The 25,534-nt window shown below is 42.3% G+C and overlaps 1 protein-coding gene across 12 annotated transcripts in view; it reads left to right on the top strand.

The window, feature by feature from the left end:
* Positions 1-25,534, top strand: part of LOC138114469 (glypican-5-like) — a 391,856-nt gene that overhangs the window by 257,347 nt on the left and 108,975 nt on the right. Inside the window, exon 8 of one of the 12 annotated variants that reach the window (XM_069023930.1) lies at positions 14,749-14,885. The exons of the other annotated variants lie outside the window; for them this stretch is intronic. Within the exon in view, the coding sequence (XP_068880031.1) occupies positions 14,749-14,754 (6 nt within the window). The 3' untranslated portion in view covers positions 14,755-14,885. Of the gene's footprint in view, positions 1-14,748; positions 14,886-25,534 lie in introns of those variants that run through there. 12 annotated transcript variants of the gene reach the window in all.

Here is a 25,534-nt window from a genome sequence, read left to right as displayed (position 1 = left end):
GCAAAAGTAAGAAAAGAAAAATACTGAAGAGAATGAAGGAGAAATTATGGCATGTAAAATTCAATAAGGAAAGCTAAATGGTGCAATGTAAAACCTGTGACAGCTAGGGCCCAGGACAGCAAGGAAGTGCCTTATTTAATAAGGAGGCAAAAAGCAGCTCTGTGCAACATATCAATTCTAGAAAAGGTTTTGAAATTTTTGGGCTCTGTTCTTTTAGGCAGCCCAAGCTGTCCTGCCTGTCTGCTCACCAGCCTGCTCCTCCAGCAGCATTTGAAAGTGATGGAGTCCAACCACATTTCCACAGCTGGTTTTAGCTGGCAGGAGGTTTCTCTCCTTGCCCATTCCTCCTGTTTCAAAAGGTTTTGGACTGCTCTGACACATTAGCACATATTGCAGCTTGATTCCTGAGAAAAGAGTCTTGGAAGAAATGCCTGAGAGTGATACACTCTGAGCATGTGAACAGGGGCAAAGGATGCAGGGCATTGTGTTCTGCTTGGGAATTTCCTGTGCACAGACTTTCAGCCGAGACTCTGGCCTGGTGCTGTTTTGATTAACTGAGAACAGGTTTGTGTTTGGATGCTTTTTTTTTATCAGTTCAGGCAGGGAAAAACTTGAATGACTGTAATCTGGGGTGAGCTAAAATAGTTCTATATGAACTGTCAAGCTGGCGTTAAACTGGTGAGCAGGAGTTAAAGCATGTGCAGTTGCTGTGCTGCCTGCTGTTAGGCTCTGGCAATTTCAGAGAGTTCATATGATCAAATACATTAGTTCCTTCTGGCTGGTACACAGAGGAACAATAAGATCATTTGCTGGAACCTCAAATCCAAGGAAATTTTGGTCTGTGGAGAATACCTGAGGAGATTGGTTGCATCCCAGGGCAGATTTCAGCCACATTTTTATGGGGGATTAGAAGGTAGCCTAAAAGAGAAAGTCTGGCCTGGTCTCTATTGATGTTGTGGTTCTGGGTGTCAGAGAGTGTTCCCAGGGTGATCTAACTGTGGAGTAAAAATGGCTGTGGACAGACTGTAGAGAATAAGAGGAAGCACTGGTTCTCTCCTACTCTCATTTTTTCTCTCTCCCTTCTTCTCAATCCCTGCTGTAAATGAAATGTTTAATTTTGCCCATGGTAAGTGGGTGACAGGAGCAGGGTGGAGCAGAAGCCCCATGTGTGTGAAGCAGCCCATCTGCCTGTGGGGGTGTGGGTGAGCCCGTGGACATGCTTCTCCAGGGAAGATTCAAGTGCGCGGAGGATGCAGTTTGGGGATGTGGTAATTCACTGCAAACCCCAGAATTCAGGTCAATCTCAGCATCTCTCTGTTCTGGTTGTATCAACCATTCAAAGTGGTCAATAATAGGAATTTAGCCAAGCTGAAACCTCAGCGTGTATCAGAGGGAAGAGCAGTAAGAGGGAGATTTAGCAAATTCACAGTTAGTCCCTGGCTTCTGCCTTGGATTTGGGTTAAACCCTTGACGACAACAGCCACAAGCCCATAACAGTTACATTGCTGCAGTTAAATCAGCCAAGTTTCTCCCACCATTTTGGAAGCCCTATAAGAGAGGTGGGAGAAAGCAGGGTTAGTCTGGCTCCTGAAGAAAAAAATGGCATTGATTTCTTAAAGAACACTAAATCCTGAAAATTCAAACATGCTGTATTTTCATGTTCCAGTCTAGGACTAAACAGAAAATAGCAACATGAGTCCTGACAACATGAGGAACTGAGGATGAATTTTGTCTTTTTCCTCCCAGCCCCTCCCTCACCCCAAAATGCTCATTAGCACCTGCAGATCTGCAGTGCTTGGTGGCAGTTAAGTCTGTGATTTTAGGGTGCTGTTCCTCACTGTGGCTTTATACAGAGTTTTAGATGAGACAGAAATCAGATTAAATATCTCCAACAGCTTGAACAGGCTTCCATCATATCTGGACTTTGGTGGCTTTCAGAGAGGCTGTCAGCTGTAATCTGCTGTGTTGGCATCTGTGTATGTGTGTATATGTATGGGTATGGCTTTGAGCATCACAGATTGAAAACAGCAGAATCAAAAGCTGCTTGCTCAGTTGGATGCTCACATGCCATTGCAAACTGTCAGTAGGTAGTTACCTGTGGCTGTCACACTGAGAGGATTTTTTTTCTCCCTTAATCTCTGAATGAAGACAAGTGGCTGGTTATCTACAAAGTACCTTTTTTGATCATCTGCTATGCTTATTTCTCACACAGAGGGTTCACTCTGGACAGCAGCATCTCCCATATGAATCCTCTAGGCCCACTGCAGTTCCATGGTTGGTACTTTATCCTTAAAAAGCATCTTATACCTTCTACCCTGCTCTCTGCTCATCTTCATGTATAGTTTATAATAACTATTATTTGAAATCCTAGGCAAGACAACATCCTCTCTTTAGGGTTTCTAAGCTCATTGAGGGTTTTGGCTGCATGTCACTTTTTGGAACACTGCTCTAACGTGAGACAAAAGTCTGAGCTGCATCTGATGGCATTGCTCAGGTTCATTTGTTGCCAGGGTAATTTAGCTCCTAAGACAGAGGTCAGAAATGCCTGTTCATGTTTTTAGATTAAAACATGACTTCCCAAACCTAATTTTGCCATGGCTTTGTGGACCTGTATCTGTAGGAGATGCAGGACTGTACATGACTGTACAGGCAGATAGGTTTGGCTCAAAGCTGCCCTTTGTACATGGACTAGGAGAGGGCAACTCCCTCCAGCACCTCCAAAGCAGCAGCTGAGTTCTGGGTGTTTCTTTGTATACTGTTTGAATTAATACACCAAGTGCTCTGCACATCCCTGTGGAAAGACCCAGTATAACTGGTCTTACGGCATTTTAATACAATTTAGTGGATATTTTCAATCTACAAGCAAGAATTTATGTTGTTGAGTGTTTTGGGATGCCAAGTTTCTACACGCTTCTGTAACTTTAAACTTTACCCTTGCGAAGTGTGACCTTCACAAGGGTGCAGGTCTGAAAAGGATTTTCTGTCCTTGAGATCTATATTTTTCAGGTCTTTTGGGAGTTTTTGTAGACACACTTATTGTTCTGGATTCTTTTAATTAAAAAAATATCGAGAGCTGCCCATTAATTCCTTGCTATTCTCTGTTGGCCTGCCCTATCCGATATTCATTGTGCAGTAAGATTGTACTATTTAAATTCGGATCTGTGCAGCATCCTTGGAGCTGGTTCCTCTCCAAAAATGAGAATTATGTGGCTAATTTTGTGTGGTATCTTTAAATAGAGGCATCTTGCAGCTCATTATTTTCTTTGAAGATAAAGGTTGCCTTCCATCTCTCCTCAGATTGTAAGGGTATAACTTCAGGCAAATGAGTGTCTTTCAAAGGGTTGGGTGGTTAGGCCGTTTTGTTGGGTTTTTTTCCTCTCACCATTGCAGAAAATGTCAGATTGTTGCTGCTGTTAGAAAGCAGATAATCTTCTCCTATAGTTGCAGGTTCTTTGTGTTCTTTTAATAACAACTGAAAAAGCTGGAAAGAGGGGAAATGGTTGCAGCAGAAATAACAGGGAAAGTTCACTGGTCAAAATGCTGCTCCCGTGCCATGTCCATGTGTCAGAAGCTCAAGTGTTTCTTCTGGAAGCCAGGGCATAGGCCTGGGAAGTCTTTGCAGCAAATGCCCAGACTGGAGCAGAGCGTAGGGGAACTTCCCTTCACTCCTGGTCATGCCTTGTAAGCAGGGGGTGAAGCCTGAAAACGGCAGGGATTGCAGTTTGTCCAGGTCCATGGGACTGGTGTCCAGGTGCAGGGAGGGTCAGCACGCCCTGCTCAGCATCAGGGAGTGAACAGCTTGGTACATTGCTCATCCTCCCAGAAACTCTTGAACCTGTCAGTCATTTCAACCACTCTTTCAGCCTCAAAAAAAAAAATAAATTCAGACCATAGAAGTCAGAGAATAGGTGTTTGGAGAGTGAGATCCTGCTCAGTGCCCTGCTGACAGAGGCTGAAAGGCTGGCAGGGTGGGCTGTGTTTTACATCCCAAAGAATCCACATTAAGGGGGAAGGAATGAGGAGGTCTCCACGTGGCTCTGCTGTGAGAAGAGCCTCAGTCAGGTCTCCTGCTTCAATACAGGTGAGGTACTCCAGCCATGAACACAAAACCAAAGGTACTCAGGCTACATTCTGCTTCCCACAGAACGTCTTGTTCCATTTGTGCCTGTGTGTTCAGCTGGGCTTTCCCTGTTACACTGGGCAGTTTGGTGAACAAAAATGTGGATAAACTTGGCTGTTTTCTGGGCTAGAGAGTGAGAACAGTTAAACTCCTTACTGTCAAATAAGTAAACTCCACGTGCCTGTTCTTAGCCTTTCCAGACATTGCTTTCTGCTCTTTTCTGGGGGAGTGTAGATTGATCTGCAGCCCAAAACACTGAAGATTTGAGTGTTGGTTTTTGTATTTGCATAACTAACACAGTAATGAATAAGAATTGTTAAGAGCTTCACTTCCTTGAAAGGAAAATGTTATCTCTGTATTTTTCATGGCAGAATTTGACTTTCTCACATAGTCTACAACAGCTTAATACATGATCTTGGACCATTATGAGGTAATGGCTACATGCTGAAAGTTAATGTCATTTTAGAAAGGCCTTGCTGTGCTGAGAACTGCACATTCCTACTGTTTCCAGAAAATCTAAATTAACAGCTGAGGAGGGAATTCTCCCTTGGATGTCACCTTTAAGTTTCTGTGCTTTTCTGTGGATTGTTCATTTTATTGAATGCTTCAGACCATAAGTTATTATATTGTATAATTGAGGGGTGATGTCATACATTTGACAGCTGTCAGTCACGTGTCGTGTTTTTTGGACTGAAGGACTCTGAATTATTAGTGTTTCAGATGCCACAGAGCCTCTTTAACGCTTCATATGCAAGAGAGCTTTGTTAGAGAACTCTCAAAAATATAGCTACTATTTTTCACATAAACCAGCAACGTGGCAATAATTAGCAGTGACAGATGATTACTATACACACTGAAAATGATCTTCAGAAAGCCAATCCCATGTAAGTGCAGTTCCCAGCTTAAAATAAAGGAAAGTTGAAGTGTTCAGGTGGGCAGGAAAACGACCAAAGAAACCCAGCAGAAATCCCCCTGAGTTACTGCTTGTGGTGCTACAGCTTTCAGCTTGTGATCAAGAAACCAGTTACTGTAGCCTGTAACTTTTGGGACAGATTTGTCCAACAAATTGTGCAAAATTGCAACTTTTGAAGAAGCCCAAAATGGGGAGAAGGGGAATGTGTCTGAAGCAGCCTTCAAAATATAAGCAAATATATCTGAGTGTTTGCCAGTCAAAACATGATTGTTTCTGTAAGTTCATGTGCCTGGTACTTGGACACATCCTCCTGAACACTGATTTAATGGCTTGAGAATAGAAACCTGTTCATTCCACAGGGTTTTCATGAGGGAGTTTGTCATTGTACAGAGCCAGAGCAAGCTTGTGGTGGGGAACACGATTGCTGAGCCTCCAGTACTCCTTGCAGGCTGGCTCCTGGTCAGTGGGGGCAGACTTTGGTGTCTGGCAGGGCAACTCTGGCTGGGATTCAGTGGTGTTGCATACCCACATCCCAGGCTGGGAAGCTGTGATGGGCTCTGGGAAAACTCTGTCTCTGTTTGGAGGAAGTAATCACTTGCTCTCTCAGGTCTCCTTAACACTCCTTAATCTGTGGCAGTAGCCAGATACCATGAAGTCAGCGAAGTAACTCAGGGCTAAATTAGGAGTAAGATCAGGGCATAAGAACAATTTTGGTTCTGGAAAATAGCTCAAAAAGTGCCTCCTTTCTACACAACTAATAAGAGATATCAAGATACCCACTGTAATCACAATTTAACTGGAAGCTGTATGTACATGACATGTTGATTCATAACATGATATACTGAAAAATTCAGAATTCGCAAAAGTTGCACTCTGATTTTCTTGTGTCATTTTTTTGAACATGTCTCTGGATACTTAAATAGAGGCTTAGGACATGTAGATGCTAGAGCTCAAAACCAAATGCTGATAGTTTGAACTCGTTTGGGTTTAGAATTCCATTTCTTTAGAGAGGAGTTGTTCTGAGTCATGCTGAAAATCAGAGCCGTGTATTTGATAAATATGAAAGAAAACAAAGAAAAGAAAGAGAGTTAAAGAGGAGAGAAAGAAAGAAAATTCAAGCCTGCTGTAATTACATTTTGGATGTTGCTGACATTTGACAAGTTTGCGTATTGCAGATTAATGGCAAAGGTAAAGAGTTGGAGAAGAGGCAAAAGGTTATCCATAAAGAAAAGAAGAAAATAAAGAAACAAAAAACCTTTTCAAGGAGGGGAAAAGCTCTAAGTTTTGATGGATGAACTGCCAAAGTTTCAGGAGTTCACATTGCTGAACATGCCCGGGTTGGGAATGCACATAGGAACTGTCCACTGTGTTTGCACCCACAGCCCTCTATTAGGAGTCTTGTGTAAACAGGTTTCCTCATGATGTTTCAATACCTCTGTTTCTGACAATGATCCAGCAGGGGGAAATGCCAAGGAAGCAATGGGAACACGTGTTACCTGCATCTATGTGTTTGGTCTTCCCAAGATTTTCAGCTTCCTTCACATTTTTGGGAATCATTTGGCACTTGCCAGTGCAACAGGGGCTCTTTTCAGGATGCAGTGGTATTGAAGCCTTATATTTAAACCTGTTTCAAAGATTATATTCATTGTTTGTCCTAGGAAAAGGAAATGCTTCAGAGAAATATATAGTTCTGTTAAAAAGGGGGGTTCCTTCCTTTTTTTTTTGGTAGCTATTGTTTCATTAATCATTCAGTGCCAAGCCCTTGCACAGAGCATTGAGTGCCAGCTCCCATTCCCATGTGGAAGTGGAAGGAGCCTCTCTTTGTAAAGGCCCTGAAATCTCTGTTCACATCCCACAGAGAGGAGAAAAGTCATGTCACTGAAATAATGTTTTCTTCCAACTCTGTGTTCTGCGGGAGAGGGGTAAGGGTCAAGAACTCCCTGCTGGCCTTGCCTAAGGAGAGACACATGTCCTACATTAAGTTGTACAAGGTACTTTTAAATGCATTGTATGGAAGGTGTGTAAACTGGTATGGAAAGGGAGGGGGAGAAAATGCAAAGCCTCAGTTGAAGCAGTTTCATGCTTCGAAGATTGTGCTGTCAAATGGTAAATGCTGCTAAGTGTAAACAAAGCAGACTCTCTAATTATAATTTTGCTAATCCAGACAGAAATAGTTGATCTTTCCCAGTCCCTGAGAAAGGCTGAATAGGTTAGTAGTGAAATTTCTCATCATCACTACTCATGATTATTATTACAAAATATTCCTAGGAGCTTGCTGAGGCTGAGCTTCTAACAGCCCGTTTACTACCAAGGTGATCAAATAAGGCTGGGAACTCAATAGCCTGACTCTTTTTTTATAGAAGTCCATTTATTTCATCATGAGCATCTCTCTCAGCATTCAGCTTGAGGAAGGCAGCCTTACAGGAATTGGGGAAGTCAAATGGAAGCCAAGTATGATTCTGTGGCAGAGATGGAGAAGTTTTCAGGGTGGATATGGAAGACAAATGAGAACTCAGTTTTAATTTCCATCTTGGAGACAAACCCCTGGTGTTCCCAAGGACATGTCCGTCCTTCACAGTATTTCTTATTTGGTAACAGACAGACAGTCCCTTCCTCCTGTGGTGTTCTAAGGGTGAGTGATTGTGCAAGACCAGCTGTTGCATGGAAGGAGAGCTGGAAATGCTCAGGCTGTCCTGCTGATGGGGCTGCTCAGAGCACCAGCTGTCAGATCTGAGCAGGGGCTGTGGACTGAGCACAGGATTCCTTCCTGCCACTACCCCGAATCTCCCACCACACTGGCATTAGGCTGAACATGTCACAGCCTCACTGGGAGTGAGTATAAATTGATGGCATCCTCAGGTCTCCTAGGAGCAAGGAACATGACACGAATGTGATGGAAGTATAGCTTCCTTCCTTCCCCTGGGGTGCTGGGGATGAGACTGTCAGTGTTCACGGGCAGAATACTGTAGAAACAAGGCAGTAGAGGTTTCTAAGGCTGAAACCTGAGACATACTGAAAGGGAAACCAGATTTCATGGGAGTTTGAGTGTCTCTGCTTGGGCAAAATGGGGTTTTTCTAAATTTATCGAGAGGGTCATCAAATACATATCACTTTGGTCTTACTGAAGGCTTTTGTAAAAAGTAAGTTGGACAAAAAGCTATAATCAAAAAAAAATCGAGAGTAAATAGAGAATTAAGAATCATCATTTTTCACAGGAGTATCATTAGATCACCTGTTGGAAACACAGTTGAAGTAAGGGATAATGGTCATTGGAAAGACAGCTGCCTTTGTTTCTGTGTTAGAAAGCAGTAGTGGACATTGTGATGGATGAGGAACACTGGACTGGAAAGATGAGAGAACATATGTTTCATAGAAATCACCTTTTCTTTGCCAACATTTCTGACCTTGCAAAATTCTAAGCTTTCCTTGAAAACTGGGAATTAGAGGAGTGACTGCAACTTCCTAATTCGCAGTGCAGTATGATTCCCTCTGGACCACTTGAGGGAGGGGACTCTTTGTACTAATTATACTGTCTTTTACTGTTTTGTAATCCCACTGTTTTAAAATGTTTCTTCTATAGAAAATTTATTTCAAAATACAGATTTATTTAGAGAAAAGTGTCCCCTAGAAATGAAGCAAACTTGCCGCCAGTTCAAGATTTTTCTTCATCTCACTTTCCTCATAACAATGACAAATTCAGCAACAATTAAAAGCAGAAGAGACTTTTTTTAAAAATGCTACAGGTAGAACAATGCTGTACAATGGCTATTCTGTGTACACAACATATTTTTAGCACTAGAATATATATTTTAAAAGACTCACTGAGATTCTTCTGTGCTGTCTATACCTGAAAAAACTGAAGGGCATATGTCAGGATAATATAATGGATAGATGGTGATAATTAATGCTTGTTGCTAGAAACATGCTAAAATGAAGAACTTAAGCAAAAACATTGTGATCTCCTTTTTTGTTCTAGGTGGATAGAAAGTAGAAATAAATGAACCATATCTTTGAAATGCCATTCAAAGCTATTTATTTTGTACAATGTCTGTTTATCAGGTGGAAGCATCTCATAGTGCTTTGGACAATGGGAGTATATGTTTGCAAATAAATTTTGTTAGCATCAGGAGGACAGATCTCATTCATTATCTAGACAAATATTAATGAAGCTTGATAATGGTAACTGAATTCATTATTACACAGAATCTGTTCTTTAAAATGTACTTTTGATTTACTTTTCTCAACTAGCTTTTTCTTAACTAGCTTCAGGGATTTATAATAATGGATTTACAGAATATTTTTTATGTTCTGAACATTTTACCTTGGTGAATAGTCCAACACCTGCCCAGGTGGGTGATGTCAGCCTGCAGTGAGGTGTCCAGCCTGCCTTAGTGCTGCTCCAGCTGGCACCTCCAGGGCTGCTTTGGTGTGCAGGGGAGGATCAGGAGCTCTCTATGGCCCTGGCAGGAGCTGGGTGACCTGAAGGTTGCCCTGCAGTGCCTCTGTTAAAGCCCTTTTATGCATGTCTGGATGGGGACCTGGGACCGACTGACAGCTATCTCAGGGTCAGAGGTTAATTCCAGCTGGCAGTCCTTTGCTCCTCCAGGGGCTTTAGTATAGCAAAGAAATTGGTGCTCTCTCTTATTCCCTTTAATCAAGGCTGCTTCCATACTAATGGATCCTGGGTGGGGAAGCTCAGCTTTGTACAGCTGTACCCAGAAAGGCGCATCCTGCTTCACACAGGAGTTCTGCTGAAGCTGTTGCTGATTGCAGTGCAGGAAACAGAGCCTGGAATTTCATAGTCTTTTAAAATCAACACACTGCAGTTGATAATGCAACATTCAGGATATTTTAGCTGACAGATTAAATTGCAGTGTAGAGCAAACTGGGTAGTACTTGAAAAAGGCTGATTTACTCTTCACCAGCAGAGCCCGTTAATTCCTGTGGGATCCAAGTGTTCCAGCTGTGGTGTACCTACTGAAGGGGATTTTATCATCTTGTGCTGTTTATTGTTGTCACTCTGCCTGTTCACAGCAGAACCTGAATTACTTAAGATTTTAATTAGATGCAACAGTAGTGTAGAAGCATAAACTCAGCAACTGTATTTACATGTATTACACCTTCACTTCAGTTGTGATTGTGTTTTATGAGGTACCCTAAGAAAACAAGAGCCAAGACAAGTCTGGCTAGAAGGAAATGCAGAGCAAAGCTGATCTGTAAGTTCTTGCTCAGGTGATTTCTAATGGCTATGTCAGATACATCTATCTCAGGTAATTGCATATCCCTTTTAAAGTATCTGTACAAAGAAGGGCTCTGCTCATTGGTTCTGTTGTTTTCTAGGCCTGGTTGGAACGAATATGCTTCATTCCATTCTTTTCAGCAAAGGACTTAAAATAATCTTAATTTTTATCAGTGGCTAGAGGTGGGATGTAGCATCTGCTTAACAGTAAAGGAGATTGAAGACTGAAGTGCTTCAGTGCTAATTTATTGCCTGATCCAGGTAGCCCTAAAAACCTACATGGATTTCCAAGGATGCTTGATCCTAGGTGTGTTATCTAACAACAAAATGTAAGCCATCTGTAGTATGGTTCAAAGAGATTGGAGATGGAAAAGAATACTGTGTGGAGGGATTTTTTAAGTTAAAATCATGATCAATAAAATGAAGCATAGAAAGGTTAGCAGAGGTTCCCTGCAGTGCTTAAAATTGTGATGCTAAACCCTTCCTAATCTTCTAAAGTTCCTAACAAGGCATGAACGTTTCCTACGAGCAGGCAGGTTTTCCTATAAGCATTTAATCTGGTTAGAGTTTGTTGCTAATGCTTCCTAGTGCTTTCAGCACTTCCACGTTTCAACTTGTCTGTAGATGACCCACAGCAAAGTTCATCCTCTGCTGAACTTACTGAGTGCCTTACTGACTGCTTCTTAAAAAGATGTAATCAGCAGCTTTTTTCTAAGAAGTGTTTCATGTTTGAAATAAATCAGTTCCTGAAACAAGCCCCGATATCTCTCAGGCATGCTCTCTTCATGTCAGCGAGGATCAGCTGTGGGTTAGCAGTGCTTTGAACTCTTACTTTGATAAAATTGCGTTCAGCATTTATCATTCTTCCGTCAGAGTCAAGTTACTTTTTAATTTAGATTTTTTTAATATTACTTAAATGTTAAGATCCATCTAAATAATGTCAGTTACTCCATCTGTAGAACAAGAAAGAAAAATAGTTTGTGTTTACCTCATATTAATGTTATGAAGTTCGTTTTGTGAATATTTGTAGTAAATTTTGAACTTGGAGTCACTTTAGACATTTTAATCTAATCTCTTTGATGAGGAGATACAGGAATGCTGTAAAGGCCAATTTTAGTCCTTTTTAGTGTCCACAGAATCCTTCTATGTTTAGGGTAGAGGAAGAGAAATTCTAAAAGAGATTCACAGCCCTTTGAGTTAGGTTCCTGCTTCGGCATGTCCCTGTGAGGAAGGAGCCCCTCTCTCCCTTGGCTGCGCCAGCACCTTCATCTTCATGATCATCTCCTGTCTCTTGGACTTGTAGAGGACCCAAAGACTCAAATCTTCACAGAAGCCTTTAGTATCATTAAGTATTAAATCACCTTAAGCAGGTAGAAGCCATACCAGTTGTGATATATTAAGACAAAGGGGGGGAAGTATTTTCTTCCACGTGCCAATAAAGACATAGAGAATGCATTATGAAATAGGGGAGCAACGTGCTGGACCACAAGGTGTGTCACAGCAAACAGCATTCCCACCCATTTCTGTGCACTGCTTTAGAGGACATGAAACTGTGCTCCATGTGAGCAGATTGTGGGTTCAGTTCTTCTGAATGGGGCGCTTCTCCAACACAGATTAAAAAAATAATACAGTGTAGTAATGCTGCCTTGCTGCACTGAAACAAATCAGCCTAAATGCTTCTGTTACAGATGCCAGTTGCAATGTAAGAGTGCAATATTATTTATAAGGAACACACCTAATGTGCTATGGCATGTTTTATATAGTCATTTTAATCAATGCTGTTACTGCTGCTGTTGTGTTGTTTTGTGACAGTAACCCTCTCTGAAACTATCCAGAGTCAATTTTACATTTTGAGAAATTCCCCATTCCTTTTATTGCAGCTGACGGAGTGCTCTAAGTTCCACTTAAAGAGAACTCCTTCAACCCACCTGCAACAAGTAGTGTCTCCTTCCATACATGAATATTGATTTGGGCAGCCAAAGCAGGATGTAGGTGCTTTATTTAGGTCACCAGTGCAGATTTATGTTGTGTTTTGAAGGACTCAGACTCTCCTGGAGTATATTTAATATTTTGTACCATTCACTGCTAGAGCCTGAGCAATTTGCAGTGGTTTCTTTGGGGACAGGGTTTCAAGCAGAACAGGTTGTTGTCATTTTACAAATGCTGGATACAAATGCTGGTAGAGGGTAACCAGCACCTCACCTAACAGTCATTGCAGTCCCAGCTGGACACATGTTCCCATTCAGGCTGCCCCCACAGGCAGTGTCATGGGGAGTGGAATGGGCACAGAGGAGGCACCGGTGGTGCTGGGGAAATCCCACACAATACCCGCCCTGTGATCTGATCAGACCCAGCTATTGATACGTGTTCTTGAGATCTGGGAGCTCAAAGAGGTGAAAACTTAAAAAATTAATAACTTGGTTTGTGAGAACAGACTTCTCAAAGTTTCTCACGATTCCAGTTGGAATTAGGTAGTTGTCACTTTGGAGGCTGGATTAGTGCAGCGTATCAGAAATGCCCCCTCAGTTTTCCTTTCTCTGTCACGATTCCAATGCTGAATTGTCAAGTAGCTTTTTTTCCTTCCCTCCCAGGGTTGCATGTGTTTAAAAAAATACCGAACACCAATTAATTTGTCTAATTTACATGAAAAAGTGCAGAAGATGTCTTTTTTCCATAATTAACTATATTTTGCAATTCATTAAAATTCTGCAGCTCTCCACATAATGGAGCCCTATTCACTCCATAGGAGATAAGTGCTTAATTCCAAAAGGGGCAGACGGAGAAGGCAGAAAGGAAGTGGAGGAGGGCAAGATTAGCATTTTCTATATTAGTTATGCATATTCATGAGGGAAAATGAAGCCCTGCCAATTCATGTTGGCTTTAAGTTTATTTTGTGGGGGTATTCACAACACCTCAACAAATGGTTCATGTGGATTTTTCCCGGTTTTAATTGAGCAGGAAGATGGTGACAGGCTTTTTAGTGAACCCAAAGTACACAAGGCATAGGAGGAGCAGATGGAGGTTGTGTGTCAGGGCATGGCCTGTTCCCCAGTGTTCTCTTTCCCCGTGGTACCACCATGCAGAGAAACTGGAAGAGCAGGATGGGAGCCTGGAGCCTCCAAATGGACCCTGGATCCCTCAAATACTGCTGAATTATTTTTGCACAACAAATCAGTAGATTTAGACTCAATAATAGGCGCCTACACATTTTTCTCACTTTGGCATTAGATCAGCCCATCATGGCAGTTTGCGGCTTTTTCATCAAACAAGAGCATCATCACTTTCTCTTGCAGCCAACTGCTGGGTGAGCCCTGACAGCTGGCCGTGACAAAAGTTTGCCCTGCATTTTGCTCTTCACCTCCATCCTGGCTCTGTCTCCCTCTCAGATTTCTCATTAAACAATTTTTCTTTTGTAAATTAGCTCTGTTGTCAGATGAGCCTCCACTGTGCACATCAGCTGGTTGAAGTCCCTTTCTGAGTGGCATGTTGCTTGTTACCACTGAGTTGGCAGAATGGTTTTCCTTGCCCATCAGGCCTATCCCAGGTGGTGCTGAGCATCTGTTCTGCTGTCCCAATGTCTTCAAAGCAGTTTACAAGCAGAAGATTAAATAATAAACTGAGATATCAGTAGTGCTTAATGAAAACAATGTAGCTGTTTACATGCTTTGCACAATTTATGTCTGTTTGAAAGAAAGTCCCAGTAGAAAAGTCCAAGCAATATGAGAGAAAATAGTTGTTTTAATGACAGGGTTGATGATAATAATTGGCGTTAACTTAAAGCCACACTGCACAAAATGATAACTAATATCTAATGCTGGAGTTCCAACACCGAACTCTGTCTCCAAAAATTGTCTTAGTGACTCACTTTGCGATTTTCTATACAATATTTAGTTAGCATTTCACATTTCAGAATATGTTACCCTGCAAATCATGGGGATTTTTAATTCAACCCATGGTGTGTTGTGCATTTCTATCTCAGTGTGTATGTATACCTGTGCAAAGGATGGCTGGAATAAGGGGGAGATGAAAGGAAGAGGGAAAATTGGAGAGGGGAAATGAAATCCAGAAAGCTTCAACCAGGTGTAAATGGCAAAGTATTTATATCCCTTCAGCTGGCTCTGGAGGAGGGGGAATCTTGAAATCTGGCGGGGGAGAGGGAGTTCATTTTGACCAAGTCACACCATCTACTTTGGCTGCTCCATTAATTTCCCCTCACATCTGTTTTATTTCATCTGGAGATCAGGAGGCGAGCCAGTGCTATAGACACAACTTTGGGAGCCACTAATTTAATTGAGTTCCCTTCTTATTTTGTTCCCCTGGATCTGAGGTTCCTGAATGCCAAAACTTGAAGCAGTAACATAAAAGAGAAATTAAATTTTAAACAATATTGCTTTTCCTAAAAGCTTACAAGTTCAGACTGTCACCCCAAAATAAATTTTAAAGCTGCTGACTTCTGTCTACCCCATAACTTTGCAGGCATGATCACACACAGTAAGAAGCACAGGTCTCTGTCACTACTACAGAATGCACAATTTAAAACATCTCTGGAGGCATCTGGGTTCAAAAGGATCAATACATAACTAGGAAGGAGCCTGTTCTACAGAGTTATGATCTGGAAATGAGAAGTTTCCTAAGGAGCAGTAATGCATGGCAAGCACAGTAATTAGAAGCAGGAGCTGTGGGCTGTGTCTGGCTCCCAGCAGCAGCCGGGGCTGCAGAGCTGGCTCTGGAGGGGACCAGCGTTGCCGTCTGTCCCAGCGTGTCACTGCAAGCCCCGGGCAGCTCCTGCCGGGACAGAGTGTGATAAATGTGTCACTGCTCCGGTTCCTGAGGTGACAGCACACCTTGGGGCTCCCAGGCCTCTCTGGTGTGCGCTGCGGTTCCCAGTTGGCTCCAGTACAGCGTGTCCCTGCTGCAGGGTGTTCTCACCTCGTGCCAGTTGCTCCAGAGCAGGCGGTGTCTCAAGAGCACTTGAGGCACGTGCTAGTGCTGCCTTTAACCCTGCAAGTAATGCTTGTTGTTGGGCTGGCTTTGTCCTTTCTCTTCATAAAAACAGAATTTGGTGGATTTTCCTCACCTTTTTTGTTTTTGATTGTTTGTTTGTTTTGTGATACACAAACCTTTGGAATGTAATTCCTAAATAGAAAATTTACAAAGAATGTGAACAGTTGTAGTGTGGTCCTGAGTGTCAGCGTTCTTGTTTAGCTTGTGCTCGCTCAGCTGGCTAATGAGTGGAGTTCCCTGGATGCATTCTGAAAACCAAATTATCTGCTCAGTTTTGGTTGGAAGCACTGTGAGAAGAACAGAATTTTGTATTTTCACGAAATTAGGCTCAGTCTTATCACCATTGCTGTGCTTGGACAAGTTACCTGCTCTTAGTCTTTCAGGTGATAAGTAGCATCTCCTGTCTAATTAGGGGCATTATGAGGGAAAACCTCACAGGAATAATGGAGAGGTGAACCCACTACAGTGGTGGAGCTGTGCCATCACCCAAGAGAGGCTGTAATGCCAGTCGTGTTTTGAGCACCTAAACTACACTAACAGTAAAAACACAATTCCCTCTGCTTTGAGGAAGTTACATCTGCTCCTTTGAGAGCAAACTTATTCTCCCTGCATAAACCCAGTTATTCTTCTTAGGAATAAGGGAGGATATGGGGGACAGGCAAAGCCCAACCACGTCCTCCTTCTGCTCCAGTGCCTTCCTTGGCTAGCAGCTGGTGATGGAGAATACCTAAGAGACCCCCCACTCTATGCAGGATAACCAGGCAAAGCAGAGTGACAAGGAATGAAAGCCTTTTCTTTCTTTTGCTCCTTAAACAACCCAAGAAAAGGCATGACCCCTGAGCCCTGTGGAGCTGGAAGCCACAGCTAGTAGCAGGAGAAGATGCACTGAAGAGAAGTGATCCATCTTCAGATGACAGCATGGCTTCCGGCAGTGTGAGCAGCTCTGCCACCAGGATCACAGCTTTAAGTTTCCAGAGACTTCACTGTGTTCTGCTAAACCAAAGGCTGAATGTTTGGAGCACTTGCAGCAGAGGGCGCAGAAAGAGCAAAACATTTGTCATCTGCTTCCTGCTGAGGACAGGCCAAAGTGAAGTGCAGAGCGAGAGGTGGCAGGGGTGCAGAGCTGGGAGAAGCAGTGGGGAGCAGGGGTGAACCTTCCCAAGAGCAGCTGGGGGGAGCATCCCTGGCTCCCTGGGCTGGTTGCAACTCCTGTGTGCTTCCCAGAGCTCAGGGAGGCAGATTGATTTGGTGCTCACTGGTTAGCTTGATCATTAAATATTAAATGGATATTGACTGGGATTGAGGAGTACATGAGGATTATTGAGCCAAGAGTTAAATACTGACTGTTGCAAAAGCAAGCTAATACTTGTACAAGTGACCATTTGACCAGTCTAACATTTGGTACATGCCTTGCTACTTCCATTTTGGGTATCTTCAGTTAAGTGTCCAAAGAAGACATTCAGGGCAGAATTATATATCGAGATATATAGAGATATATTTGTAAAAAGTACGGACTTCTCAAGAAATGAGTCAGGGGCTGGGACAAACTTTAGAAGAAATGCAGCAGTCACTGGTGTGCAAAAAAGTTGTGAGTGTGGTGAGCACAAAAAGAGATGCTTTTAACCATCTCTCCTAAGACAGCAAATCTTTTAGTTTCTGTGTGGGACAGAGCAATGCTCACACAAGATTTCGAGCTCTCAGATACATCCTGTGGGACACCCCTGCTGCCCCACTGAGTGTGACATGCGGAGGAATCCAGGGAGCCTAGGGGAGAAGCCAGGGTTTCATGAATGCCTCATCAAGCACTGTTGTGTGCTGGATTGAGAAGATTGCGCCAGAACTTCCATAGCTGCAAGGAGATAAAATGATCTCTCCTACATGGAATGGATGTTGAGCTTATCCATCTAGTAAATTAGAGCATTATTAAGAAAATGATTACACATGTTTCTATTTAGTTTTCATTCCATTCCCAGCTAGGATAATTGCATGTTCTTGAAAAACATTTTAAAACACTGTTTGAAAAGACAGGAATATTTTTTATTTGTATTGGTTTTTCCAGGGATTTAGTATTGCTGATGAGAGCGAGGTGGTCCAGACTTCCACATAAGAAGCTCATGTGCAGCTCTTACATGAATACTTTAAAATATTTACTTGTAGGGAAAGCAAGTACTTCATTAGGTCCTGTATCATACTACATAGCTCTGCCTGATAGATGCTGAACTCAAGGGTTTTTGTTCTGTCAGATTTGTTTAATATCCTGGTGATTTATAATATAGATATTCTTGTCACAGAGTGGTTTGGGTCGAAAGGGACCTTAAAGATCATCTCATTCTTGATTTGGGTTTTTTTTGTTTGCTGTAGATTTTTGTTCTGCAGTTCGTTGCAGTGTCATTTAAGTATTCTGTTCAGGTCAGTGTCCTGCTGATATCTTTATCTGCCACAATTAACATGTATTATATTTAGAAAAAAGCTACATTTATGGTGTTATAATGTAGATATAATGGGATTTTATCTAGCAAAATGGAGTTGAGGCCATGGATCTGCATTTATAGTCCTAGCTGTGCTTAGTATGTGGCAAGGTCACATACATTTCCAAAAATGTAAGACAACGTTTTTGCTGAAAATTGTGTTTTATGTTAGTGACAACAAATGACTTCCCATTTAGCTCACGTCCCAAACATGCCACTGCTGTACCTTTCACAGCACAGCCACGCAGTGCTACCACAGGAAGGGAATGTCAGCACTTCCCTCCCAGCCTCCCTCCCTGAGTGGCTCAGAATTCAACTGTAAAATCTCATTCAAAGCAGAAGCTAAATGGACCAGGTGTTAACACAATTTGAGGAGGTTACTTCTCATCAGCTGTTCCATTTAAGCAGAGCAGCTTTTTGCATGAAATACAATTTTAATTTCTGCAGATAGTGATAAAAACAAGCACTGCTTCTTGTAAGCCTTGAAAAGCCAGTGCAGGGGCGTGCTGAAGTCACCAGGCACTAACATTCATCTTTAGCCTGCCTTCACTGATCTAACCTTTGAGTGGGTTTCTTTTCAATGTCTGGCTTGTTTTGGGCAAACTTTTTATGGTGATGAGGAGCTGCTCAATCCTGAGTAATGAAGAGAGCACAAGGCAATGTTTCACATACTTTCTCCTACTACCTGACCCCGTCTTCTCGCTGTACTTGTACTTGCCCTGCTCTCATGTCTGTGAGAGCTGCCATCTGCGTAGCTGGGGTGGGGTTGTGCCTCCCAAAATGCTGTGCTGGATACGAGAGTAAAGGCGTGTCAGCTGCATGGTAAGAGGCAGGTTCACAAAGGATTGCTGCTCCTAGCCCTGCTCAGGACTAGGGAAGGTGCATTGGATTCATCCCAAAGAGAGGCAGTTCTACACTCCCAGGGTTGAGCACTCAAAGTCCAGAGGCATCCGCTTGTCTTGAAAGACCTTAGGAAAATTTTGCTGTGGTAATTTTGAGTCCTTGCTCATTGTGCACGCACAGCTCAAGTGACACGTGTTGCCCAGTGCTTTGCTGCCACTGCACATTTGTCTATAGCATCATTTTGTACACTCTCTAGGGCAGGAAACCTCATTTCCTTTATTTCTTACAGCTTTGTGCATATTTATGGACAGATAGTTAATGATTCATACAGATGAGCCACTTTGCTTCTTTTGAAAATATTATTACCTCTTTTGATAATGAAAATAACCAAATAAACTATACTTCATGTTAAAAAAAAGATAATTCCTTACACTGCCATCCCTTTATCTCAGGTGTGCTCCATAATTGCAACTGGGAAGAATCTCCCTTAGGAAGATTTCCCATAAATCTAATTAAAATAGGTTTGTATCGTTTTTGAAGCAATAATTCAACAATGCAGGTAGTATAAGCACCATATGTCAGATAGCATGAATCCTTTGGAAGTTTAAGACAGAAAAGAAAGCTGAGCAGCAGAAATGAAACCCCTTAATGCCTCTTGGAAAAGGTATCATCTTACAGGACAGTGCAGTAAGTGGACAGTTTGCAGGGTAGTTGCAACTCAGTGTGGGAAGCTCTGAGATGTAGAAATGCTCCTCTCAGCACCATTGATCCAACCTAACAGTGCTGGTTCTCAGTGCAATTAAGTCATAAACTTGAATGTACTCTGCATGTTTGAGCCTGCCTCCAACTCTGCCCTGGCTGATGGCACACAGGTGCAGAGCAGCTGAGTGTTGGAAATTTCCTGACCACTTATCCCATTAACTCTGCTGTTCCATGCAGTCCTGAGCAAGGAGATATTTTCTACAAGGAGAAGTAAGAAAGCTTTCAGTCTTGCTTTAATACCATATTTTGCACTTAGTATTGAAGTCTGACGAATGAGTGCTGATTTAGAATTCCTTTCCACTTCCTGCCACAGCTTGCTCCATAAATCAGATAGATAGGACCTCAAATGGAATGAAGAGAAACAGGACTCAGGAGTCACATAATGATAGGCAATGGGGGAATAAGCATCACTGAATCTAGTGCTCATTTTTAATGTTTAGTTACATTCTAATGGAGTCTAGTGGAAATAAAAAATCAGATTAATATTCAGTCAGCAGCTATGAAAGATGTCTCTTTAACTATGTCATAGTTAAAATTTTACTGGCAAAATACGATCAGTGTAAAAAACTTACTGACTAGCTAAAGTTTTCCAGCAGTTTAAGTAACGACATACCATAATCAAGAGGATGCTGAATGATCTTAAATGAAGAGTATGCTGGTTCTGCTTAAGAAATAATTTAGTAGCTCAGAGGCTTAGGGTTAGCTTCAAAAAACAGTCAACGCTTTCAGGCCTAAATTTTACACTGCCTGATAGAGCAGCCCTCTGGAAAATATAAAATGAAAAGAAATGTCACTGTATGTAGAGATTGTCCTGATGAACTAAACATGAAATTCAGAAAAACATTGAATGAATATCTTTTCTGGGAAATAGGTTGGCTTTAAGAGTACTGCAAGAATTACCATTCTTTATTAAATGATTCCCTCAGGGTTTTTGGGGTTTTTTTGCAAGGAGTACTCTAAAAATGCCTTTTTATCATATGGGGAAGCCAGCAGGTTTGTAGGTGTGTAGGGGTAGATCCTCTCAGTGAAGCAGTATAGCCAAGCTCATATCAGGAAAGGAGGAGTTGCACTGGGTCTCACTTCCAGATTAATCTCTCACTTCAGAAAAAATGAAGCCCCACAGGGAGTCAAATGAAGAATCAACTACATTGATGGGAAGTTTTATGCTTTACCTGCCTCACTGAGAGACACCACAATCACCTTTCCCAGGATGGGGCTGGCACCTCTGACACTCCTGAAATAACAACATCTTACTATTAAAATTTTTGTCTGTTGGTTGAGATGCAAGGGAGGAAATCAGCCACATGTGTATGCAGAGGGTTAAAATTGTAAAAATATGCACAGAAGAAGCAGGGGTGAGAAACTCAACATCTTTGCATAACAGCCTTGAATGAGGTGAATATCCCTCCAGCTCTGGAATCCAGTGATTTGGTTTTCTTGGATCATGGCATTAGTTTCCTGAAGGTAACATAGCATCAGGATCAGTTCCTAAAATTAAATGCTCTTGTGACTGAATAGATTAATTAATAATAAGGAAAGAGGAAAGCAAGAAGAAAATTAAAAAAACCCGTGTAATAGCATACCAAAAATATTAAATCTTCTCAACTGGTTGAGGACTGTTGCATAGTAATTGGAAAAATTATATACAATATGATATTTGTGTGCTTTCTTGTCCACCCTCTCTCTTTCATTCATCAAATTGCCCGTTCAGGCTTCAAATAAATAATTGAAATAGAAAAGCTAAGGCAGATCTGCAAAAACTGAATGAGCCTTTCAGACTCACAAAAGCTTGAAGTACTGGAATTTTTTTCCATGAAAGGGCTAAACATTAAGATCATGAACAAATAATTTTGTCCAACTAGTGTGAGCTTCAAACACACAGCTGCATGATCCAGGGAAGTGACATATCTTCAAAGAATAGAGCGGCCTGAGTGATGAAAATCAGCTTGCCAGTCTGCACACATTTACATGAGTGCTTACACTATCAGTCAGGCATTTCCTCTACACCCGTGGTTTTATTTAATGTGAACTATCAAGGATTACAAATGGACAGTTTGCATTGCATTTCCTCCCAGCTCCCAGCCGTCTGCTGTGAGCAGGACTCAGGCACATCCAAGGTGCTCCCTGGTCTCAGTGTGTGCCCTTTGGTGGGGGCTCTTTGCAGGGTCAGCAGGACCAGATATGAAGCTGTGATGCTTAAAGTTTGTAAGGAGCTCCGTAGGAGGCACCCTGGCATGTTCGGGACATGGAGACACCCGACCTGGTGCTGCAGCGCTGTGGAGCTATCTGGCCCTGCCTGACAGCCCTCATGGAGCTCTGCACTGCAGTGCCAAACATGCCCACTGGGAATACGGGAAACTGGCCATGGGAAGACTCGGGAATGCAGCAGTGCAGTGTGACAGGCTCAGCTGCACATACTCACCTGTAGGTTTCCAAGAGCCGTGTTAAAAACCTTATTGGAGGTATTGGACTGCGACCTGCAGTTCCGTCATGGTCTTCAGCTCTACCCAGCATGTCCAGTCCATCCTGGTCTTCAGAGTCCCACAGTGGGGAGGAATCCCTCAGGCAGACCTGAATGCTGGGAGAGCAGTAGGTTAGTGAGGAGGAAGACGCAGTCTGGCCACAGACTCCTGAAGTCTTGCTGTCACTCATCCCTCTGATTCCACTGTACTCTCCCCCATCCAGAGGCCCCTGAGGCTGTCATCCCTCCTGTTCCGGCCAATGTCCCACAGCGCTCACCACCAGCTACAATTCAGCTCCTCAAGGAGTGAGTCAGTGAATTCCTTTGCCTGTTGTCATCAGGATGATGAACACACTTTGCCTGAAGGGAATGAAGGGAGACGGAGCAGTATCAGGTTTGTGCCACCATCAGGAGCAGGATACTAGGCTGGATGAACTCCTGTCTCAACCTGTAGGGCCATTTTTATTGCATACTGATCATTTTGATCCCGAGCCAGCTATCCAGCAATTCACTCTGGCTCTGAGGACTTGTAGTACATTATCATACACTTTGAAATTCATGCAGGGAAGATGTGATATTGCAAGTATAAATCGGGAGGTGACAATTCTCTTTTGGAAGGTCATGTTATGTGGGGCTGTGCTTTGCATTCAGAAAGCCTCTAGCTTGAAAAGTTTGCTGTGTTTATTGTTTTATGAAGAATGGATGTTGTTTATCTCCTTTTTGTGCTTGACACCTCCAAGATTCAAAAGTTTTTTTATAATTCTCTACTTAGGACAAAAACCTAGCCCTGCAAAGGTGGCCTTACACTGCCAGACAGCGATGTGGAAGCTTGTCGGGGGGTATTTTGCAGCCATGCCTGTGTAGTTCCTCATTTCCTTGATCTAGCCCTTTCTCCTTCAGGAGTACGGAGGGCAGAGAGGTCCTCATGAACCTTGATGTGAATGGGAACAGAGTACAAGGATCTGGACTGTGGCACTCAGGGTGGACATGGCCAAAGTTAGATGGTGTCGTCCTGGGCTTGTGGGAAGGAAGGGGAGGAGAGGAAACTTTAGGACATGGGGGAGAGTGAAACTCTCTACATTGTCTGAATGGTACCTGTAAGAGAGAGAAAAAAATCCTCTCTGCCAGAGGCACTCTTGACCTACACAAAATGTGGAAGATCAGCTGCTGTCAGATGCCTGGGGGCAGAAGGCAGTGATGTCCTGCAGCTCCCTGCCTGCTGCACAACAGGGGCGAGGATAAACGCCACCATGTGCAAAGATTAATGCTGCCATAAGAAAGCAAACACTTCTGTAGGTAATTCACACAAGTCATGATGTGTCTTTTGCTTTGTGTTCGTATCCCCTGAGAGCATTTCCTCCTTAATATCAGCTTTTTTGTCTTCCGACTCACTCTCTTACCTGTCTATGCTATATGATATGGGCACGTTTTTGGACAAGTATTCACAGTACATTTCAGAATTGCTTAAGAGCTTAACTAAATCCTCCAAGTTCTGTGCACAGCCAGTGATGAAATAATCTGCTTAATTGCCCAAATAAATAAAGCAGAATTTTGGTTTAAAGATTAAGAATGTAAGTGATAGGAAATAGTAGATATGTCTGCTTATTTCTTTTCAGTGGGTTCTTGGCTCCTCCTCAGCTGTCTGTGATGGTCATGGTATTTGCTCTAGTATGGCTCAAATTCCAAGTTTATGTCATCCTTTTTAATCATTAGGCCTTGCCCAGTATCACTGCCCAGTGAGATCACTTTAAAGCATAAAGTTAGTGAGGAGTGAGAGTGGGAGTTGTTACCGCATTTTCTTGGTTTGGTCTGCACTTCTCAGTTGTTTGCCAGACTGTGGTGTCCACAATTGTAACAGTGAGGACATGATCTGAGGATACTTCTGTCTTCACTCATCTAAACCTGCCCTGATACCATTATGGAACTTGGCCTTTGGAAAAGATAGGTGTCCTGCTTCAGGGTAGGAGTCTTTCTTGAGGATAAAACCTTCAATTTTAGTGAAAATACTGACAGCAGAGAATTGTGGACAGAAACCTGATGGCAGAGACTGTAATGCTCCATCCACCTAATGATACTCAAGCTTTGTGGAACAGTTTCCTGAAAATGAGGTGGTATTGCTGTGGTGTTAACCAGTCTGACATTCCTGGCTCATTAAAGCTTAGGAAAATCGGAGAAAGAGTTTTGAGCCATAATGGCAATGTGCTGCCCAAATGTTAACAAGAACCCCAGTAGGAACTTAGGAGGATTCCAGTGGATGTAGACAGTAAGTTGTGCTCTGTCACATTTTTATGGAGATGTCATTTTGCATACAGAATGATCGTCTTCACGTGCATGCCACTGTCTGTCGGATTAATTTATTCTGGAGAAGTTGGAACTAAGAAGGAAACCATGTCTGAATGTGTTGCTAGAAGACATCAGTTGCCTTTGATGGAAAAAACTGAGTTAAACGTAGTGTACTAAACTGTGAGAAACAAATGTGACATCTCTGTAGAGGAGTGAATGGTTTCCATTAAGCTTGCTAAATCTGTCTTTCTCAGAATACCCAATATAACCTCATACACTCTTGATTTTAACAGGCTGTATTATACTGCACCTCAACTACATAAATATAAAGCTAAAATATCTAAAATATTTAACAGATGTGGAACAGTAGAGAGAGACATCTATGGCATACAGTATGGGATTGGTCCAAATTAAATAGTGATCATGGACCATTAAATATTAAACTCTGTTCTGGAGGTAGATCATTATTCCTCACCTTCTGTTGGCAGTTCTGGCACTTAAACGAGAAATGAAAAAACTCTTGACTAATACAATCTGTGAAAATGAGTAGCCTGAGAGTGGTTAGTTCTGATGTTGCAGGCTGCACTAACTTCCGAAGAGTTAAACGGGATCAAATCATGCTCCCAGTATCAGATACACCACAATTTAGAAGACACTGTACAAAGGGAGTTGTAGTACAAAAAAAGTTAACAAAGGCAGCAACTCCAGATCAGCACCCTGAGTACTTCCACTCTTTCATAGCTGAATAAAGGGACTAACAGTAGATGTGAGAAGCAAACTGCAGTGATGTGGAGGCTTTGCAGGCAGCAAGAGGAGGGAGAATAAAGTATCTGTGTGAGATCAGGTAAAGGGGCAAGAAATAAACCTAGAGTGGTGTGAGAGGGAAATAGAGACATATGCTTGTGGGAGCACAGCAGGGGTGGGATGAATGTCTGAGGAGAAGCCCTAGGGTGTTTATCTAGGATGTGTATTACTCATCAGAAGGGTGTAGGAGAAATGTAACAGGGAGGAGGGAGACTTCATGAAAATTATAGCAAAATATGGTTCAGTCAGTTTCCCCTTCCTTATAAACAATAAGTGAGCAGTGACTTGGTCTGCTCTACACTGGCCACTTATTTTCAGTATGGAGATAATATAGGCATGATTTATTATTAATATAAAATAAACATTTATTAAAGTTTTCTGCTCCAATGGTAGTCCCACCCCTGTTGTGACATAAATTCCCTTTTTTGATAGAATAAGTAGAATCAGAGGGTATAATCAACTATTGCTGCGTATTTCCCTTTTAGAGACGTCTTAAAAATGGGAACTTCTGAAAGAGGCCACTAATGTAAAACATCCACTGTAGATCCAAAGAAAGGATATAGAAAACATATGGATGTAGCCCATAGTAACAGTTTATTTGGAGGTAATAAACTGCCTTTTTCTAGAAAGCATTAGA

This window comes from Aphelocoma coerulescens, chromosome 9 (genome assembly GCF_041296385.1).
Source record: "Aphelocoma coerulescens isolate FSJ_1873_10779 chromosome 9, UR_Acoe_1.0, whole genome shotgun sequence".
Taxonomy (NCBI): Eukaryota; Metazoa; Chordata; class Aves; order Passeriformes; family Corvidae; genus Aphelocoma; species Aphelocoma coerulescens.
This window is presented reverse-complemented; position numbering and strand designations above follow the sequence as displayed.